At 38.8% G+C, this 18,879-nt stretch overlaps 1 protein-coding gene across 1 annotated transcript in view; it reads right to left on the reverse strand.

The window, feature by feature from the left end:
• Positions 1 to 18,879, reverse strand: part of LOC103141432 (gamma-aminobutyric acid receptor subunit gamma-3-like) — an 82,677-nt gene that overhangs the window by 40,711 nt on the left and 23,087 nt on the right. Inside the window, exon 3 of the mRNA XM_007557075.2 lies at positions 13,733 to 13,800. Coding sequence (XP_007557137.2) covers positions 13,733 to 13,800 — 68 coding nt within the window. The remainder of the gene's footprint in view (positions 1 to 13,732; positions 13,801 to 18,879) is intronic.

Raw genomic sequence — 18,879 nt, forward strand, 5'->3', positions numbered from 1 at the left:
GAATAAGTAACCCAAATATCATTTTCTAGTACTGAGCTGCTAACAGGGGCAGCATGTCGAAGTTAGTCTTGTTGTAGACTTTAGTTCATAATTTCATTGGGTGCGACGTTGCTGTTTGCTCCCTTTGATTTTGGATGCTGTGCAGCTAGAAAGATTTTTGCCCTTTTATTAATAAATATAAAAATTTTGTTTTTGGTTACCAATGTAGGCAGATACTGAATTTAAAACCTATATTAGCTGAAGGGGTTTTTTTTTGTTATTATTATTGTAAATATCTGTTTGCTTCATTTTGAAAAAGCCTAAAAATCCCATCATGAGACTTTGTGCTGATATTTAGCAGTAGCAGCTCCAGAGTCAGTGGAACCAAAAGCTAAAACAAACAAAAGCACCAGTTCATTACCAGTAATTTACTGGAAATAACTTCAGTGCATTGTTTATAAGATCTGGTAGTGAGGTTTAGAGTTTTAGCTGTTTTTAAGTTGCTGAACTTTCTAATTTCTAAACCCTCTTGTTAAGAGCTAGCAAACTAACATTTCTCCAAAACACTGAATCCAGCAAGTGAGATATTCACGCCTCAGAATTTCTTAATGCAGCCCGTATAAAAGAAATAAAAATGAGTTTTTACATGTTGTTTCCAAGTAGCATAATGAGCATTAATGTCTTTTATAAACTCCTTGAGAACAGATTGTTACGGCTAAGCAGCATCTGGCATCGCTGAAGGCTGACTACCTCACAACACAATGCATCCAACGGCCTGAGGATCTGGCCAACTCACCCAACATCAATCATCATTTTCTCCCATTATGTTGCATCTCTTAGATGTTCACAAGTGCTTAGCTCAGGCCTTTAAACTAATCGGCTGCTGGAAAATGTTGCCTTGCAAAACACTCAGACTTTGGGGGGAAAAAATAAGCGGTGGGCATTTTGGTGTCTCTGATGATCACTTGTGGTTAAGAGTTTTGTGACCTTTCCATAATGTATATAATTTACTCTTGTCGTATGAAATGTACTAATTAAAATACCACTCCTGTTAAAACTTAGTCAGCCTTGTAGGCTGCTAATTAGATTGAGCAAGCCAGTTTGTGAGATGGATTTCAAAAGGTTTCAGAATGTAATATTCTTATTAAACAGTTTTTTTGTTTTTGTTAAAATAGCAGAAGCTCTAAAATGTTTCCTGATTCCTGACCTTTAGTTGCATAAAGGTAAGCATTATATTTCAGCTTGTAAAAAGAATCAGGTCTTGGGAAATTATATAAATTTGCATTATGGATGTACAAAAACAGAGCAGAGTCATTATAACCCTTCCCAGGTTGATGGGCAGCATCATTTGTTTCTCTAAGATCATTATTGTCGATTTTCCTTCCCAACATTGTGCCAACACCACCTGTTTCCTAAAGAAAACTGCAAAAACTTTGGGTTGAATAGATGTACTGAGACTAATCACAGTCTGTGAATAAAAGACTTGATTAAAAGCACCAAGCTGCCGATTTCTCTTAAATTTTTCACAATGCTTTTCCATATAAATGCCTGCGTATTTGTCTCCTGAATAAATGTGGAGTATGTTATGCTATTCTGTACAGAATATATGTAAATAATTTGTAGAAATTTTAAAGAATGCAACATTTTCTGGATTTTCATTCGTAAATGAATAAGAAAATAGGATGAATTATTCAAACATTCTTTGTCAGCAATACCTTTAAAGTCACTATTCATTTTTGAGCACAAGAATCTACCCATCTCCAGTTTTCTGCACTAAATGCACCTTTACTGCAGACTGCAGTAAAGGTGCAGATGTTTTTGTTAAAAAAGAAAATTCCAGGACAGATATAAAAGTTCAAAAATGTGCAAAAAAAAACCAACCAAATTGCTTCTCTCTGTGATTTTGCCCATGAAAGCATACTAGAAGCATAGACACCTTGTCTAAATATGCTCTAAACTAAACACAAGCAACCCAAAAACTACTAGGAAACGGCTCGTGAATATAAAACATAAAGACGATTTAGATTTAATTCGTCATTTCTAATAAAACCACTGGTTTTGCTAATTGAAAAAGAGAGTGCTGTTTTAAAACTTGGGAGCTGTAACCTCCTACACCCGATCACTTCTACGTATGTAATTGGATTTTTAAAATTATGATTGGGGTCGAGGATATTTCCACTTCCTGATTTCTTTTCTCATTCCGTTAATTGGGTATTGCTTAGCCAAACATGTTTGTCTTAAATAAGGTTAACAGCGGCTATCTTATAGCTAAATAGCAATGGAATCATAAATGCATATTCATGCATATCGCTGCATCTGAGCGACTGTGTTGATGTTTTAAGCCCTTTTTCAATCTACCTGAAGATTTTTTTCTCCCAAGACTTCAGAAATGGTCCTTTAATCAGTGAAAGCTTAAGTCAATTCGTTCGCTGGTAAAGAGTCTTGCTTTAAATGCTGATTTTCTGTATAAATTGATTTTTAAGGAAAAGGGAGTGGAAAACAGGAGTGAAAAATAGAGGAATTGTAAAAGAACCAGTGGGTGATTAAACTGAATTAGGTGTTGAAACATAATGAAGGATTGATTGTGAATTATTTAAAGATTCAGGTGTAAAGAAGCAAAGGAAAGAAACTACAAACATGATTTAGTGAAGCTGAAATAATTCCTGTGTCAGCAAATCGATACATGCTGACTCTCATAATCGCCAGTCATTTTTTAATACCTCAGCAGAATCACAGCTAATCGAGACACAATCTGAATCTGGTCACTTTTAAGCTGCAGCGACGGCAGGCTGTAAACTGTGATATAATGAACTCCAAGTCCAAGTAATTAGTTTTTGAAAAGCTTTTTTTTTTTTTCCTGGGGATCCTGAAAGCTACTCCTACCCAGCTCTACAGCTGGATGTCGAGATAAAAACCAGAGTCCCAAAGACTTGACACGACTCAAAAAGGCAACAAACACAACTGCTTACACTTCACAAACACATTAAGCATGAATATGCAAAGCATGTCTGTCAGAATCTGGGCGGTTCTTATTTTAGACATGCCTCTCAGTCGGTGCCGTCCACATAGAGGTACATTTATTAAAAGTGTACTCTGTATATTCTCCCCATTTAGGTATTAGAAATATATACAGTTCATATTGCCATCATCATAAAATGTTTAGTTAGCACTATACACATGCTTCCCTGCTTTAAAGTTTAAGGCTTTTTAAATGTTGTGCCAATGAACAATAGTTTTCAGCTCATGCTGCAATACGCAGGTGCTTTGTCTGCACCAGTGAAGATTTAATCACACTAAGATGCTTAAAGAGTAAGATTTTTTGTAGAAATTGATAAATATGACTATGGATATGGTCAGAAGAGCATTGAACTGTCATCTTAATGGTTATTCGGTAAGAAGAAAAGGAAATTAAATAAGAGGTTGTAAGCTTGGTCAGCCATTAAAAAAATACCCCTTTTATCACAACCCTAAGTATGTAAACCTGTTCATTTAACTTTTTATTTTTTTATTACTAAATAACTTCTGAAATTAAAGAGTGGAGCCTGTAATTGTGGAGAGATTTATAAATCTGGTTTTAACCCGAAACCACCAAGAACTCCGTTCATGTATTTTGTCTTGAAGCATTTTTAGTGAACCTTGCAGCTGACTGAAGTTAATGGCATTAAAAAAAGCACCACACAAATTGCAAAAAAGTTGTGAGAAAAGAGAGTTCAAAGCGTACTCTACCTGAAGTACGAGACACTTCTTTGAAAAGGTCACCAACAACAAGTTTGTGAGGCTAATTTGAATATAAATCTAAAATATGGAAGTTTTTCATCCAGTTCAAAATCTTGTTGAGCACACTTTTTCCTGACACCATTTAATGTCCGTCCTGTTAGGAAAAAAAAGAAAACCTAAGACCTGACCTTCTCTGCTGCAATTAGATAACCTTTTCTCATGAATTTTCAGCCTCGGTTTCCTTGTTCCAAAATGAAAAGCATCACTGAAGGTCAAAAATGGAACAGAAAAAGAGAAAGAAGAAAAAAAAACCTCCGCAAAGGGAAAATTTCACATGTACACCCACGTACTGGGACTACATTAAAGAGCACTTTAAAGTGACGTGTGACATCTGGGAAACTCTCCGTTGTACACGACGACAAAGACTCTTCTGCTCGAGCTGCTTTCTCTGATTCATGAGCCGTCGCTGTGCTCCTGCTGTTAACTCGCACACTGTTGCATCTCATCAAATCTGAGTGAAAACACCATTCGCATTACTTTTTTTTTCCCTTTTGTTTCGCTTTCCAATTTTGCCTAAACAACAAGTTAGCTTCATAAACACTAAAGAGAATCAAGTGGCCCTTAAGAAACATCCAAGTGGCTTATATAATAGTCCTTGTGGGTGTAAAGTATCATCTGATAAATAAAGGGACCTTGTGCCGGTCTTGAAAACTCATTACTGTCGACAATTGATTGACTCTCTTCACTGATGTTAAAATTCAGCATCAGGAATATTGAGGCAGTCTCATTAAGAAAGTCCACTGAGATGGCTGTGCTGATTTTTGACAGTCATTTTTCTGTCATGGACATTTTTTATCGAGTAAATGTGCTCTCCAAAATTGTTGAGTTTGGTTATTTATTGCTTGGACTAAAATTGAAGTGCAGGAAATTTGAGAGTTATCCTCAAGTGTCGGAGCCCTCTGGAGACCTTTCAGCTGTTTGAGTGTCACAGTTGTTTCCTCAAGACCATTTATTTTTATAATCGGACCGTGTCTCCTGTCACTCACTGTTCTGACTCCTTCCACCTATTCACCTGAGCCTCAGACGCCAAACAACCAGAATTGACTCTCACAGCCAACACACCTGTTACCCTTTGATGGGATAACATAATATGGTGACAGGCATTTATTTTTGCAGAAATCCTCATCCCTTTCTCTGCACTTGACCAACTGACCCTGTTGGGCTGAATTTTCAACGATAAACACAATATAAGTAAAATATTTATGACCCAAGTTCAATTGAAAATACAATTGTCGTGTCAGCCGCTCCAAGGATCTTGCAGAATGTGGTGACTGAAGCTCGAGTAGTTTAGCAAGAAATGACACCAGAATAAAAATGGTTAACAACAAACTTCCATAAAGTTTGAATGACGATCAGAAAATCATCTTTTATATTTATTTAACTCGTATTCCTGAAATCCACAACTAGCATCCAGAGCTAGCAATCAAACAGCTCTGTGCCCTAAATGTCCTGCCTTGCTAGCAGCACACACCCACAACTGCAGAGCCACCTGAGCTTCTCTGAAGACAGGACTCAAAGATATGCTGGCAGAGAAAAGATGAGAATACCATCCCTCATCGCGGTGCTGCTGCTGCTGTGGACCTCTCTATCAGACAGGTGCACAAACTGTAGTCTGTCAGAAAGTCAATAACCCAGGCAGCTGGTGAGATACCACTATGGCTGCTAATCTAGTCTAAAAATCAACACTACAGCTCAGTCTGTCTGTAGACTGTAGCATTAAGCACTAATAAGCCAACATTAGAGCAAGACGAGTCGTGGCTTGAAGTTGTACCGAACTCCCGGCTCCGTTCTCCCTGGTGGCTGATCGATATGGCAACAGAAAAGTTTACCCAATAAAAGTAGCAGAGAGACCACGATTTTCACAACCAGAGATTCCTGCAAAATGCTATCGATAACGGTGCCGCAGTGATGAATATAATGCTCTGTGGGCTAGAGAAAGAGCTGCTTTTAGAACATTTATTTGGCTCTTTGAGGCTTATGAAGATTTGCCAGATTTTTGCAAGTCTAACTCTATTGTTGTACACAGTTGATCAATAATATAAATGGATATAAGAATATCATTGCTTTTTTTCCTAAATGATTCATGCAGTTTCCAGATTTTAGTTTTAGAAACCAACTCAAAATGCTAATTTACCATGTGAAGAACTTTTACTTTAACTGTTTTGAGAGAAATTAAGTTAAGTAGCAGCCAGGTGCTGGTAATCAAACACACTTGATTAACCGGTAATCACTAAGTTTAAGCACCTCTATAAAAATAGCAAAAAAAATAGTTTTGCTATTTTTATTCTGTGATGTAAATCAAACTAAGGCAGATTTGAGATCAGGTATTTTCATTTTCCAGCAAAGTTGCTGCATCTATAGTTATACATTAGTGTATTTTTAACACCAAGTGCGTTTCATGTACATTTCCTCTCAAAAGGTAAAATCTTTGATAAATTGTTAAACCTTGTGACTCACAGCAATACAGACTATACCATCACAGTAACAGTTATGCGGATTGTTATACCAGCAAGTTGGCTCAAATAAGTGAAGAAAACATCAACAGTGCATAAAAATGAGCAGAGATGGAGTAAAACACAATGTTCCTTTCTAGCTCCAAGACTCTCCTCAGAAGAGTGTTGGAGCCTTTGATGTGTGTTCGCTGCACGTGTGTGTTTATCAAAGGCAGATGGATGGCTACATTCAAATGTGAGTCTAAGTGAACCTGTGTGTGTGTCCCTGCTGCAAAAATAGCTCCTTCAGTGTTTTCCGAGGGTCAGGAAGTCCTTCAATCTCCATGGACTTAATTATTCAGTAAGTTTTACTGCGGCTGGAGGATTCGCCGTTTCTTCCATTCGGGAGGGGAGAGAAAAAAAAGGTTTCATGGGAAACCAAAGGTTCAACGGATGAATGGAACAAAAACAAGAATCCGCGAGTCAAGCATCCAGCTTTCATTCACAGCCAAACTAAATAATTCAAAGGGGACATTCAAGTTGGTCGACAGATTTAGTGTTTGCCTGCGTTGAGCGAGCTTTTATGCAAAAACACACCTTTTTTATCGGCCTCAATCGTGTAAGTACAGCCGCAGGGTATAAAGCATCAAATCAGATCTGACTGAAATGGAAGGAGCTCAATGTGTCTGTTAAAATTAGATCCAGGTAATGTCTGCTCGTGGAACAGAAATGCAAGATAAACATCGGCTTTGTTTTTTGGAATCTGAAATGAAGATCAGTAATTCAAATTACCAGTTCTTAATTGCCACAGTAAATTGAAATTTAACAAAGGCTCTTAAGATGCTGACTAAGGTGTATATTCTTCCAATCCCAGAGATGAATCTTTTGATAATTGGCTAACAATGCACAAATGCTTACAAAAATATATTAATATTATGCATTCACTTTTTCCAGTTTTAGGGTTTTAAGAAGGAAAGGATATAATGATCTAATCTTAATCAGCTTCTGACATTGGATGAGAATAATCTGGAACACTGAAAACCTGCATCATGACAGAAAAACCTTATCAAAACAGTAAATTGCTACATACATTTTCAATTATAAAACCAGCTCTCCATAGCATCAGCATCAACATCCAGACTTTGACTAGGCCTAGTCAAAAAGCGATGTCTAGTTTACCTGAGGTTGACTTGAACAAAACTATCAAAATAGTTCTGTCTAATCATAATTTCATTTACTAATGTATCATTTTCATACACAATGAGTTAATTAGGGGAAACAGTTATTTATTATGAATAAATTATATATCAAGTCAAACAAAAAATCAAATAGTTTCTGTTCTAAACTCCCTCTATAAAATAATTACACAGCTGATTACCTTCCTCGTTTCTTCGCTACGACCTTCAAACCGAATAAAAAAACAAAACAAAATAAAAGCATGAATTGTCAGCGCCTGATGACAACATGCTATAAACCTGGCTGCACTGCATTGTTGTGACCCGCTTTCTGCTGTGGGTCAGTAATAACATCTTGGATATGCTCAGGCTGATGAACAGAGGGTTTCTGTGCCAGAATGACAGAGCTGTGCTGGACTGATGGTGTGCCAGTGGGACTAATAATCTGTCCTCTCCATCTGAGTCACTGTCCCTCGTCTTTTTTTTTTCTTTCTTTTAATCACGGCGTGATAAATGTGTTTGCCGTCGATAAAGTCGAGGACTGGAGAGTCGGCTAATTTCGCCGGCTCATCTCGGCGAAGGGCGACCTTGATCTCGGACCCGAACGGCGAGGATTTGTGACAACAAGGAAAGGAAGGATGAGCTCTGAAGCCTCCACTAGGAGCACAAAATGGAAGGAGGAGGAAAGAAGAGGGATCTCGATGAGCAGATGTGATCTGAGCTGAGAGGATAACGAAAAAAATACAGTCTGGAATCGTTCACACACGACTTGTACTTGAGACTCAAACACTGAAGCATGAAGGAATGACATAAGGCTCATACTCCAACAACTTCATCTTCATGTGCAGAGTGGTGCTTTTTGTCTCAGTGCAAGCAAACACACTCATATCCGTGGCTTTTAAATGTTACATCTGTCAAATAATGACAGACTTTCAGAGGTTATTTATGTCAACATTTATCTGCATTTATGCACACAGCTGTCTGAACTGGACAAATCAGTCTTCATAACCTGAAAGTAATTTAAACAGACCAAAACCAAAAGCAGTTCTAACTTGACTTGCTTCATTTCCACATCGTTGCTGCAATATTGTGAAATCTGTTAGCAACTCAGACTTTTCTGAAAAAAAAAAAGAAAAAAAAATCAAAGTTGCAGTGAATGTTGCAATTAATTTAAATATTTCTCTTCTGTGGTTGTGTAGTGAATGAAGACATGCAGATCAATGTGTGATCTCAATCCAATCCCCTTATTCCTAGATACCAGAGTTTATAAAGGGCCTAAAATCTACATTGGTTCCAATATTGTAAAACAATTCTAGATTGGAAACCATATTTGTTGCTATGGTCTAGTCAAAGTGCAGACCTAAATCTAGTTGAGAATCTGTGTCAAGACTTATACATTCATAGATGGTCTCAATCCAATCCAAGCCTGAGTTATTTAAGTTTTTATCTTCACAAACTGTTGACTCCAGTCATTTGCTCGCTTTATGCTGCACTGGTGAATCGGTTCGTACGGGTCATAAAGCCAACAGGTTTTACCTGCACTCCATGCGTCCAGCCGCCACAGTTTTAGCTCTAATGTTCCCCAACAACCATCGCCTTTAATTGCAATCCATTTCACCTCTGAGAAGATGGGTCGTTGCACAGCTTTACATCATTAAATCCTCCATTTGCTGCTGGAGAAGAGCACTGAATAAAGATGGAGCACATGGTAAGATCATGACAGGTTTAGCCTCCAGTGGTTCAGCCTCTTGAGCAATTTCCAGCATCTCTGCTTGAGGATTGATTTCTCCTGTTTTTGTTTCTTCTGAATGCACTAAAGATTAGCTGTGACCCAGCTACCTACCAGAGGAGTTATAATAGCAGCTATCCATTTCCACACAGATTTTTTTCTCCGACATTAAGTCAGATTTAAGTGGTAAAGTGCTATGAGCTGTTTTAAAGGAATAGTTCGTCTTCGACTGGCGGCCATTAGCTGTAGAGCAGGTTACAGATTAGCAGACTTGAGTAAACTGATCAAATCTGTTGATTTTTTTTCTTGAAGAGTGGAAGCAAACACATTAAAGAACAACTGGGAGGGTTATTACTCTAAGAAAATCATATCGTCGGGAAATTTATTTGAAAGACTACAGATTGATAATTCGGAAAATGTACTGTTTTCTGTACCGGTTAATTTAAATGTTGCATGTTTAGTTTATAGTCTACCAGGTTAAAAAAAAAAAGTAGTACTTTTTAGACTCAAGTAAACTCAAGTAGTTTTGACTCGGCAATTTTGGCTCGTATGACAAAAAGGTTAGATCACCAGTGGTCCCCGCTGGAAGTTGATTTGGTTTCATTCATGTTTTGCTTTTGAGTTTAAGGCGCTGTGCTTACAACATCTTTGTGTGTTTGGAATCAGACGTATTGACAAAACCTTTGGACACAACTGTAAAACATCCTGCTTTTTGTTGGACAAAAAAGGCAGCCATGATGAGTTCAATGATTGGGTAGCATCTCCGTATGAAGCAACCAATCAATGGCCGTCAACAATGTGGTGTGGAGGTCAGAGTGCATCTTTGTCAGTTAACTTGCTGTCTGTTATCAGGCTCTCCCAGCGCCAGCTAGAGAAACTGAGCACTTTCTCCCAGTTTTAAAGCTGCTAATGCTGGTTAATCACTCCACCATTCATCACAGTACGTCCTAAATTACCATCGGCTTCATTTGCTGTTGCATCGCCCCAGCCAGCGCCCATTACCACCGCACCAAATGAAGAAAGATAATGTGTTTTGCACGATGGTAGATGAGAAGCTTCCTGGAGTTTTGTTGTTTGCGGAGCTGTGTCATTGTATTTCCTGAGAGTGTGTGTGAGTGCATGTATCAATATGGATCATGAATCTAATACACCCTTGGGGAACTGACCTGGTTTTTCATGTGGAACTCTCATTCGGGCCCGAGGAGCGAGTGAACATGTAAAACAGAGATCTCGCTACTCTTGATGCATCGGACTCGGAGCGCGGCGGAGTGCAAATGTTGAGCTTCAGAAAGCAAAGAGGGAAACCAGGCCAATCCAGTCAGAGGATACTTGTTGTTCTCGCTCTCGCTGAAATATCTCCCAAACAAAACTGATGCAGAGAAAACTGGAAAAGGGGAGGAGAAACCAGTTGTGACGTGGTGCTAATTCCACTCCAGTCAAATTTGGAGGCAGCTGGGGATTCACGTCTCACTGATCGGCATACACTGGCACCGTGGAGCCAATCAGTGCTTACACAGGGGGAAAATAATCGGGATGTCGCAGCGGGACTCTGTTCCTTCATGGACGGGAGCTCTGAGCTCCACAACGCAGTCATGCCCCACTGACCCACTACAGGCAGCAGGAGGCTTTAGGTTACAGCTCTCATGTTTGAATGAGGTGTAGACTGTCGGTGTCCAGTTTTGTAGAAACTAAATATGGATATTCAGAGTTTTCAAACAGTATTAAAAACAAGTCTGGGACATACTGTGTTGTGTTGAAGATCTGCTGAATCTCTGGAGGAGTAGCAGAGATTGACCAATCCATTGACGGGATTATTTTTATTCGTCATGTGCGCCACAATCACGTCTTTATGAAAGGCTGACAGGAAGATGGTTAGAATCATTTATAATCCCTTCTGCGATTGGAGCTAGGCTACAACTTTACTTTGAGTTGGTCTCCCCCATTTTTCACGTTACGAGTGTAACGTGACAAAATGTGAAACAGTTCAGGGTCATAAAAAGGTTTACAAGCTACTGTAAATAGGTCAAAAAACTGGTTTCCTTCGTATCAGTTCTGGAGATGTCAAACTGCTGGAGTTTAAACCTAAGATATTTAATGAACATGATTTAAAGAGGGCAGAATATTAATGTGTTGGTTATGTTTCTCCATTGGATGCATATTCATTTTTAAACGCCCTATATGGATGTGCTTTGAACATTAAGTGGCTAAAGACGATGTGACACGCTGATTGATGTAACTTGCATTGCGCCTGTCATATGAACATTTAATGAAAGGAAAAGGTGGAAACTAAGCCCTAATTAGTTGGCTCAGAAGCTTTTGATCCTAACAGCATCATAGTGGGAATATGTGGTGGCTCTGCTGCTCTGTGTCAGACTAAATACTGCAGTGGGAAAAGTTTATCCGTAAAATGTCATAACGACTCTTAGAAAAAAGCCGGATGCTTGTGAGATCTTCCAGGAATTATATTCAAACATCATAATTGCTCGTTATCTTTTAAGACTTGGGGAACCTGATCTGATTCAAAATGACCAGATTTGTGATTGATACAAGGTTGAATGTATAAATGCAACTAAAAGGAGAAATTTTCTATTATTTTTTTAACATGCTGCCATTTCTTCACATCCACTAGACATGGACATAATTCACTTTTTGCTAAACACCTGATTGTTTGATCTTAATCATTAGTTACACAATACGCCTTACTTTCCCGTCTTTGTTTCCTTTTCCCATATTTTTTAATCTTTTAAACTGATGTTAGTTAAAGCAGTGTGGATGTGTTTGGTTACCATCTTTTAAAGTTTTTTTCTTTAAAACTTGAAGCAACCAGTTCATACTTAATAAAACTTAATATCCCCTCTTGCAAAGAAGATTTAAATTGCTGAAAATATAAATATTTCCTAATGATGCAGTCAGAATAATGTAATGTAATACTTTTCACAGCTTTATTGAACTGTATAATACTTTATTAAACCCAAAGGGAGGATGGGTTATTGCAGAGTATAAACTATGGGGAAAAATACAATATAAGAACAAACAGTTCCTATGAGGAGTCATATAGGGTTTTTGTTGCTGGCAGAGACGAGATCCTGTCCTGGACTTGATTGCAACAGAGCTGCAGTTATGTCTCAGTTGTGCAGAGTTTTCTGTTATGAAGCCTGTGCAACATTTTTCTCTCTGGTATCAGGATACAAAGCAGACTTTTCTGACTAAGTTTCCTCTTGTGTTTGCTGCTGCCTCAGATTTTTTTTTTTTGGGTGCTTTAATAATCAGCTGCACTTGTTTCCACCACGGGAAGCACAAACCCTGACAAGCGGGACAGCCAAGAAAAAAAAAAAAGAAAAGAAAGAGTCGAACAGAGGCTGTTTACTGCAGCGGTTCAGTAATTGTAATAAGGGTTCCAGAAACCCAGATCTACACTGACTGCAGATTTTAGTGTCTATCAGAGAGCCTGCTGGCTCCTCAGAGTGCAGGGTAGAAAATCAAGTTAATGAACTGTGAGTTGGAGTCCACCATTTTGCATCCCAAATTGAATTCACTTTGGGAGTATGCCTAAATGTCCCTCCTCACAATGGCTGCATGTTAAAGCACTCCAATTATTAGGGACGACTTTGTCCAGCTGGAAATCTTAAATTTGAAGAACCACCTTTAAATATTTAGCTACAACACTCACTGGCAATGCTAGTAATACTTTCACGAAGTCGTCTTCCATTGTAGTGCTATTGTTTTTTGTTGAGTTAATTAATTGTAAATACTGAATCATTAAAACAACTTTTTTTTCTTCCCCTAGCTGAAAAGCAATCAAATCCAAGGCGGGACTTTTCCAGTCTCAAACAATAAAAAATTAATTCATTCTAAGGCTTCTTCCATATCTGTGCATCTTTTAATAAATGTGAAGGGTGTTGCACACAACACTTGATCAAATTAAATCTGAATGCATTCAGCAGCTAAGTCTAACAGGTGCATACCTAGTTTTTAATGAGTTTAGAGCTCTTCACAACATGTTTAAAGGATCTCATGTCGTCAGGTTTTTTTTTTCTTCCACGTTGCCGAGCGATAGTAGCAGCTCAACATCTGGCTAATTCCTTATCACATCTAGCTCAGCTAATATCTGCAAAGCCATACACTTATGTTGTGAGGACGAGTAATCTGGAGAAAAATTAAACTTACTTGAATGTTTTGACAGTGATGGAACAGATTTTTGTATAATAATCAACAAGAGGCTGTTGAACAAACTCCTAATGCTTTGAGAAGCAGTTATTTTCCTATTGTTGCAAATCAGGCTTTTACTTTCAGCAATTTGCTTTTGTCTGTGCCTCTAATCCAGCATTCTGGTCTTTTTGGAAAACGTATTCAAAGCCGTTTTTTTTTTTTTTTCCTTTGATTTCTCATGATTATCTGCAGAAAAACCCAAACTGGCTAGTTGTTTTTCTTTTTTTCTTTTTCTGGCTTGATCCAAGCTGATCAAGCAAACCAAAACCCACACCTGTCTTTTTTGGCTCGTACTGCGATGGAAACATCTGTGGCGGCACAGACGACCTCCAAATGCAACATGAGAAATGACAGCGCTCATGTTTGATGAGGCTCTGGAGTCAGGCTGCAGTAAAACCTGCAGGCGAGAGGATGGAGAAAACCCGACTCACCATGTCGATGGACGACACGGGTCCGATACTGTTGACGTAGATTCCCACGTCGATGACGGTCGGTTTCTCTGCAATGGAAAAATAAAAAAACGGCGTTAACATGAGCATCCAGTGTCCTTTAAGCAAACTTAAATGGATAATATTGATATTTTGTGTGATAAACTACATTATGTAGCAATGATATTTATTCTAACCATTTAACATTTGCATCAAGTTTCAAAATAATCGAAACCCATGTTACATTTTCCCTCTGATTCAAAACTATGCAACGTTTTGTGTTGGACTGTCGTCAAGGTTGGTGCTTCTGAGCTAGAAAAGTTCTCGGGGTGTTAATACCTTGTGATATATAGCCGTCATTCTTTCCATCCTGCGGCTTGTATGTAACCAAAAAACAGAAGTATAAATAATCAAGTTAAAAACCACGCTTTTCATCATTCAGTGTCACCTTGGCTAATAAAGCCAGTTCATTTCCTTTTGGAGGCAGGCAGAGCCATCAATCCACCCCGAGAAGAAAGATTTACAGTCCTAAAATCAGAGAAGCTGCGCTCTGATTCCTCAAGCACTCCCAGAGTTACCATGGCAGGTAATAGCATTTCCAGTCAGCACCAAGGATCTTGGCTAAATTTACTCTGCAGGAGCATTTGACTTGTTTATTCTGATGCAGGAATGTGAAATAAGGTACAGCAGAAAACGAGCCATGTTAGGACAGACGGACATTTCAGAATGCATAGATGCTTTAGGGGAGAGCTTGTATAAGGCGGGAGAGCAAACTTTTCATGAAAAATTCACCATGATTCATGCATTATTCTCCGTGCATGCTTTTCTGTGTAACCCATACATACTGGCTTCTGCTTATTGAAACAAAGTGTTCCTATTAAAACTGCATCTTTTGGGAATTAAGTGTTTGCTTCACTAATGTATCACCTAATTTAGGCTCTGCTCTAATGTGCCTAAACATACATTAAAAGTCCGTTATGTTGTGATTCTAGATGTTTTTTTCTTCCACATATAACATCTAATGGAAGTTCTAGTTCTACACTGCAAGGAATGGAGCAGGAGAGATAAAACTAAACCCCAGTGTTACTAATTGACATCTCCCTTGCATTTCAATAGCTTGATGACGATACCCAGCGTTGGATGCAACACACTCCAGCATGGCCTCTTTACACACCCTCTGCTATAGCGTCTCTATTAGCTGGCAGGCCGTATCAAGTCAAACAGATTCTGCAGCATGACAGTCACAACTCTGACACCTTACACATCACTACGCAACACTGCTACAAGATGGATGCAAGTGATTACCAGATTGTATTGCAACTGCTCGATAATACAATGCTAAACACTTAAACTGGATGATGATGGATTACAATTTAAATATTGTAATTTCTATTTAATGGTTGTGTTTAGCACGTGTATTGAGCATTGAACTTTCAATGCTCAAGATGTTTAATGCAATAATCTGTAAAATGATTCTGCTGCTCCTAGATACTGCATCTATGTTTGGATTTTGTTCTTTACCGTCCGTCTTATTTTGCTCCTGTATGTTTATTTCTTAGAAATTAAGTTATTGGGGGTGGGGGGGGGAGAAAGTATTAAGAGAGAAAACAGAACTGTTGCATAAACAGTTTTCAAAATAAGAGCATGAATGTAAACGTCTAACTACTGATAACCAAAAGCCTCAACACAGATGTTGAACTTTATTCAATTGAAAGTTTACAAAAGTTTAGAATTTATCTGGAAAATTTTTTAGGGGAAGCCAAGTGTGCTAAATGTAAATGCTAAATACTTTCAGTCAAATATCATTGTATTAATTGGTCTGTTGCAGATTTTTCATATTTGCACTACTTAAGTCCATTGATCTAAAGATATTTCTCCATAATGATCTACGGAAATGGTGTTCTTTCTTTAAGTTTCCTGTAACTTTCAATACAAAACATAACGAAAAGAGAATTTTTCAGCCTGAAACCAAATATGATTCCCCATCAGACAAATTAAATCCAACCTGGATCACAAATAGTCATTCAGACTCGCAAAAGTCACACTTTGAGAACATAACTGGAGAAAACAGGTGAGCATTTGGCTATCATCGTCATAACCAATTGATTTCCAATCTAATCATTTATCAGCCAGACATCTGGAATGAAGCCGTCCAGGATGAAGCTGTCAAGTAATTGTGAGGGTCAGGAAAAGTTTGATAGAAACTTTTTGCCTTGAGGTTTCTTTAGCAAATGAATCGGCCCCAAGGGTGAGAAATTCGTAAAACTGTCACACGAGCTTATCTATTAATGAGAGTCTTGAGGCTCAACTTTCTCCTTTTTTCCCTTGTTTGTAGACAACTTCTAAGATTGCAGTCTTTTGAGCACATCTAAGTGTACATGCAGCGGCGCCTTGAGCACAAACCAGATGGCAGATTGCATGTCACAGAATGAGTAACATGATGTATTAATAACCTGAATTGGTGTCATTTCAGTAGCTCTGTGTTAGTAATTGAAGCCTCAGGATTTTTTTTAAATCATTGGATCACCAGCATCCATGGAGTTGTGTAATTTTTTTTCCCTCTGCTGTGAGGTCATGGCTAGCGGAGCTGAAATGCATGTGCACATCAGCTGGCCGTAACCCTGGGGGTCTGTCGGTGAAGGCTTGCTGGGAGGTGTTGGTTCGATTCCAGCTGAATCTTCTGCTCCACTGACTGGGCAATGCACCATGGCACAGCACTGGTGTTTTTCTGAGAAGCATCTGATTACTACATCTATAATTTGAAGTCTATGTAAAATGTGAATCCGCTTTCTTTGTAAAAAAAAAATCTATTAAGATCAATACTATTTTTATTTTTGAAAACAAGAAAAAGGATCAAAACGAGGAAATGTATTCCTCATCTTCACAAGTGGCACTAATGAAAGTTCTGTTTGCTACAGCTTTTACTGAGATTATAAGATGTGAAGTTTCATAAATGAACAGCTTACAGGGGTTAAATTTAGCCCTGCTTTTTAAACAGTTCAACCATAACTTTGTCAATGATGTAATATCCCTATAAAAAACAGATTGGAGCCAGTTATATTCCTACTAGATTTATTGGTCAGTATCTAACTAGCATCTACAGTGCCAAACACTGTTTGGCAACAAACCCAAGTTCAGGCTCAAAGTCATTTGGAAAGCCCTGGCACTGGCAGCATTTCGAACAATGCATAATTACAACGTATAAATTGTGGAAATATTTTTGTGCGTGTGCATTGTTCCTCCAGGGCAGCCCGGACATGTTTAAACATGTGCGGGGGGAAACCCCTGGACATGCAGCCAGCCCAGAAACAGACAGATAAGCAGCGCTCACCGATTTGGGCAGCTTTGAATACATCTTGGAGAAAACCTGGGGATTATAGAGAGCCAGCATCCCTCCTCTGAGACCCATTCACCTTAGAAATTGGGGTGAATGCATCTGAAAGACCACTGAAATGGAAACATGTGGTGCAAAGCTGATCTTTTATAGCAAAAGCACATTGGCGCATATGGAAACTGGGACAACCTTAAGGGGATAAACCTAAATATACCCCACAATAGCTTATCAGTGCAGATGATGGCAGTGTTTATCCCCAGATGATGTGCTTTACGGATAGATAGATAGATTTCTAGACAGGAAACATCTCCGTCCAGGGCTTTTAGCATCTGCTTGTTGGACATAAAGCATTTTAGCTCTGCTCCATGTGTCATCATATAATGGTAATTATAGCAATTATTTTCTTTATCGGATGACTCGTTTTGTCACCTTCATCTCTTAGAGATGTGAGAATGCTCTTCAAAAGAAATCAACCTCTTTCCTATATGTGCAGAGAATGAAACATCCACCTTTACATCTTCCTACTAACCTCAATTTTACACTCATACAGGAGAAACTTTCATCCACGGAGCACATTTGATTTCTTTGTCATCCTCTGTGTGTTCCCACCCTCTTCCTCCTCCTCATCCTACTCCTCTTTTCCTTCCTCGTCTTTGTTTTCCAGAAAAGCCTGACAGCTCCCATCTGTATTATCAAATCACCTTGTGGGGCTTGATTAGGGAGAAAGACCCTCCATGCCTGCTTGGCCCGGCTGGCATGACGAATGCATTACGCGTTGTCAAGCCCAGCCAGCCTCGTGTGTGCATGCTGATGCACATATCCCAGCTGAGCGCTCAGGCTCCCATATGCTCCGTTTCCCGGGATCTGTGCATGGAATACGAGGGGCTGCCGGATTCACCACCGAGGGGGGAAGCCCTGGTGTCTTCAGTGGCTGTTTGGAAGCAAATGTGCTGGAAAATAATTTATTGCTCTGCGTTGAGTAAAAGCCATCTAGAGTGCAGTGTCTTCAAGCTGTTTGCTGCTGGTGATGTCTTCAGAAGACATTGCTCTGACAAAGACATTTGAGCTCACTGAGGCGTGGTGTTCATCGGGACGCAGCCATCTTGTGGCTCTGGTGGTTACTGCGCTTGTAAAACGAAGACGGCGTTATTTTACTTCACTTTTTAATCGGCTCTGATGTCAAAGCAACCAATCGGAATCGGGCCAAGATTGATGAGATGCAGTGTTGGTCTTTTGATCCAGTTAATTTTCAAGGATATGCAAGTACATATTTTTTTTTTTTCAAATAATGAAAAAAAGGCATCCAAACTAAAAGAAACTGCAGTTTGTCAAGCTGAAAGATAAATGCGCAGTACTACCTGACAAGCAGATCAAGTCAGTGTGTGTTGATGGGTCACAAAAATAAAAACTACACAGCATTTAATTTCAAACCTAAATAGTTGGATGCTTATTGCACAATTACCAAATATGTTTTGTGTTTATCTGCTCAGCCAAACCCAAATTCAGCTCATGAGGCAGCTGGCTGAGGAGTGTGGATAATTTTTATTTATTAAACCAAAAGGAACCGATAAATGGAAGCAGTTTATTGCCAAGGACTGAAGAATTAACTTTGACATGAAGAACGGATGTACGCAGTAAAAGCAGAGACAAGAATCTGGCAATGAAAAAAAACAAGAGCATAGATAATTAGGATGCAGTGACTCATACGAGTGGCAATGAAAAGCAAATCCAGGTGTAAAACAAAGCAAAAAACAGGAAAAAACTCCACAAGGTAAAAAGAAGTGAAGCTGCTCGAATACAACGCTAGCTAAAGCTA

This window comes from Poecilia formosa, unplaced genomic scaffold, assembly GCF_000485575.1.
Source record: "Poecilia formosa unplaced genomic scaffold, Poecilia_formosa-5.1.2 Scaffold83, whole genome shotgun sequence".
In the NCBI taxonomy this organism is placed as follows: domain Eukaryota; kingdom Metazoa; phylum Chordata; class Actinopteri; order Cyprinodontiformes; family Poeciliidae; genus Poecilia; species Poecilia formosa.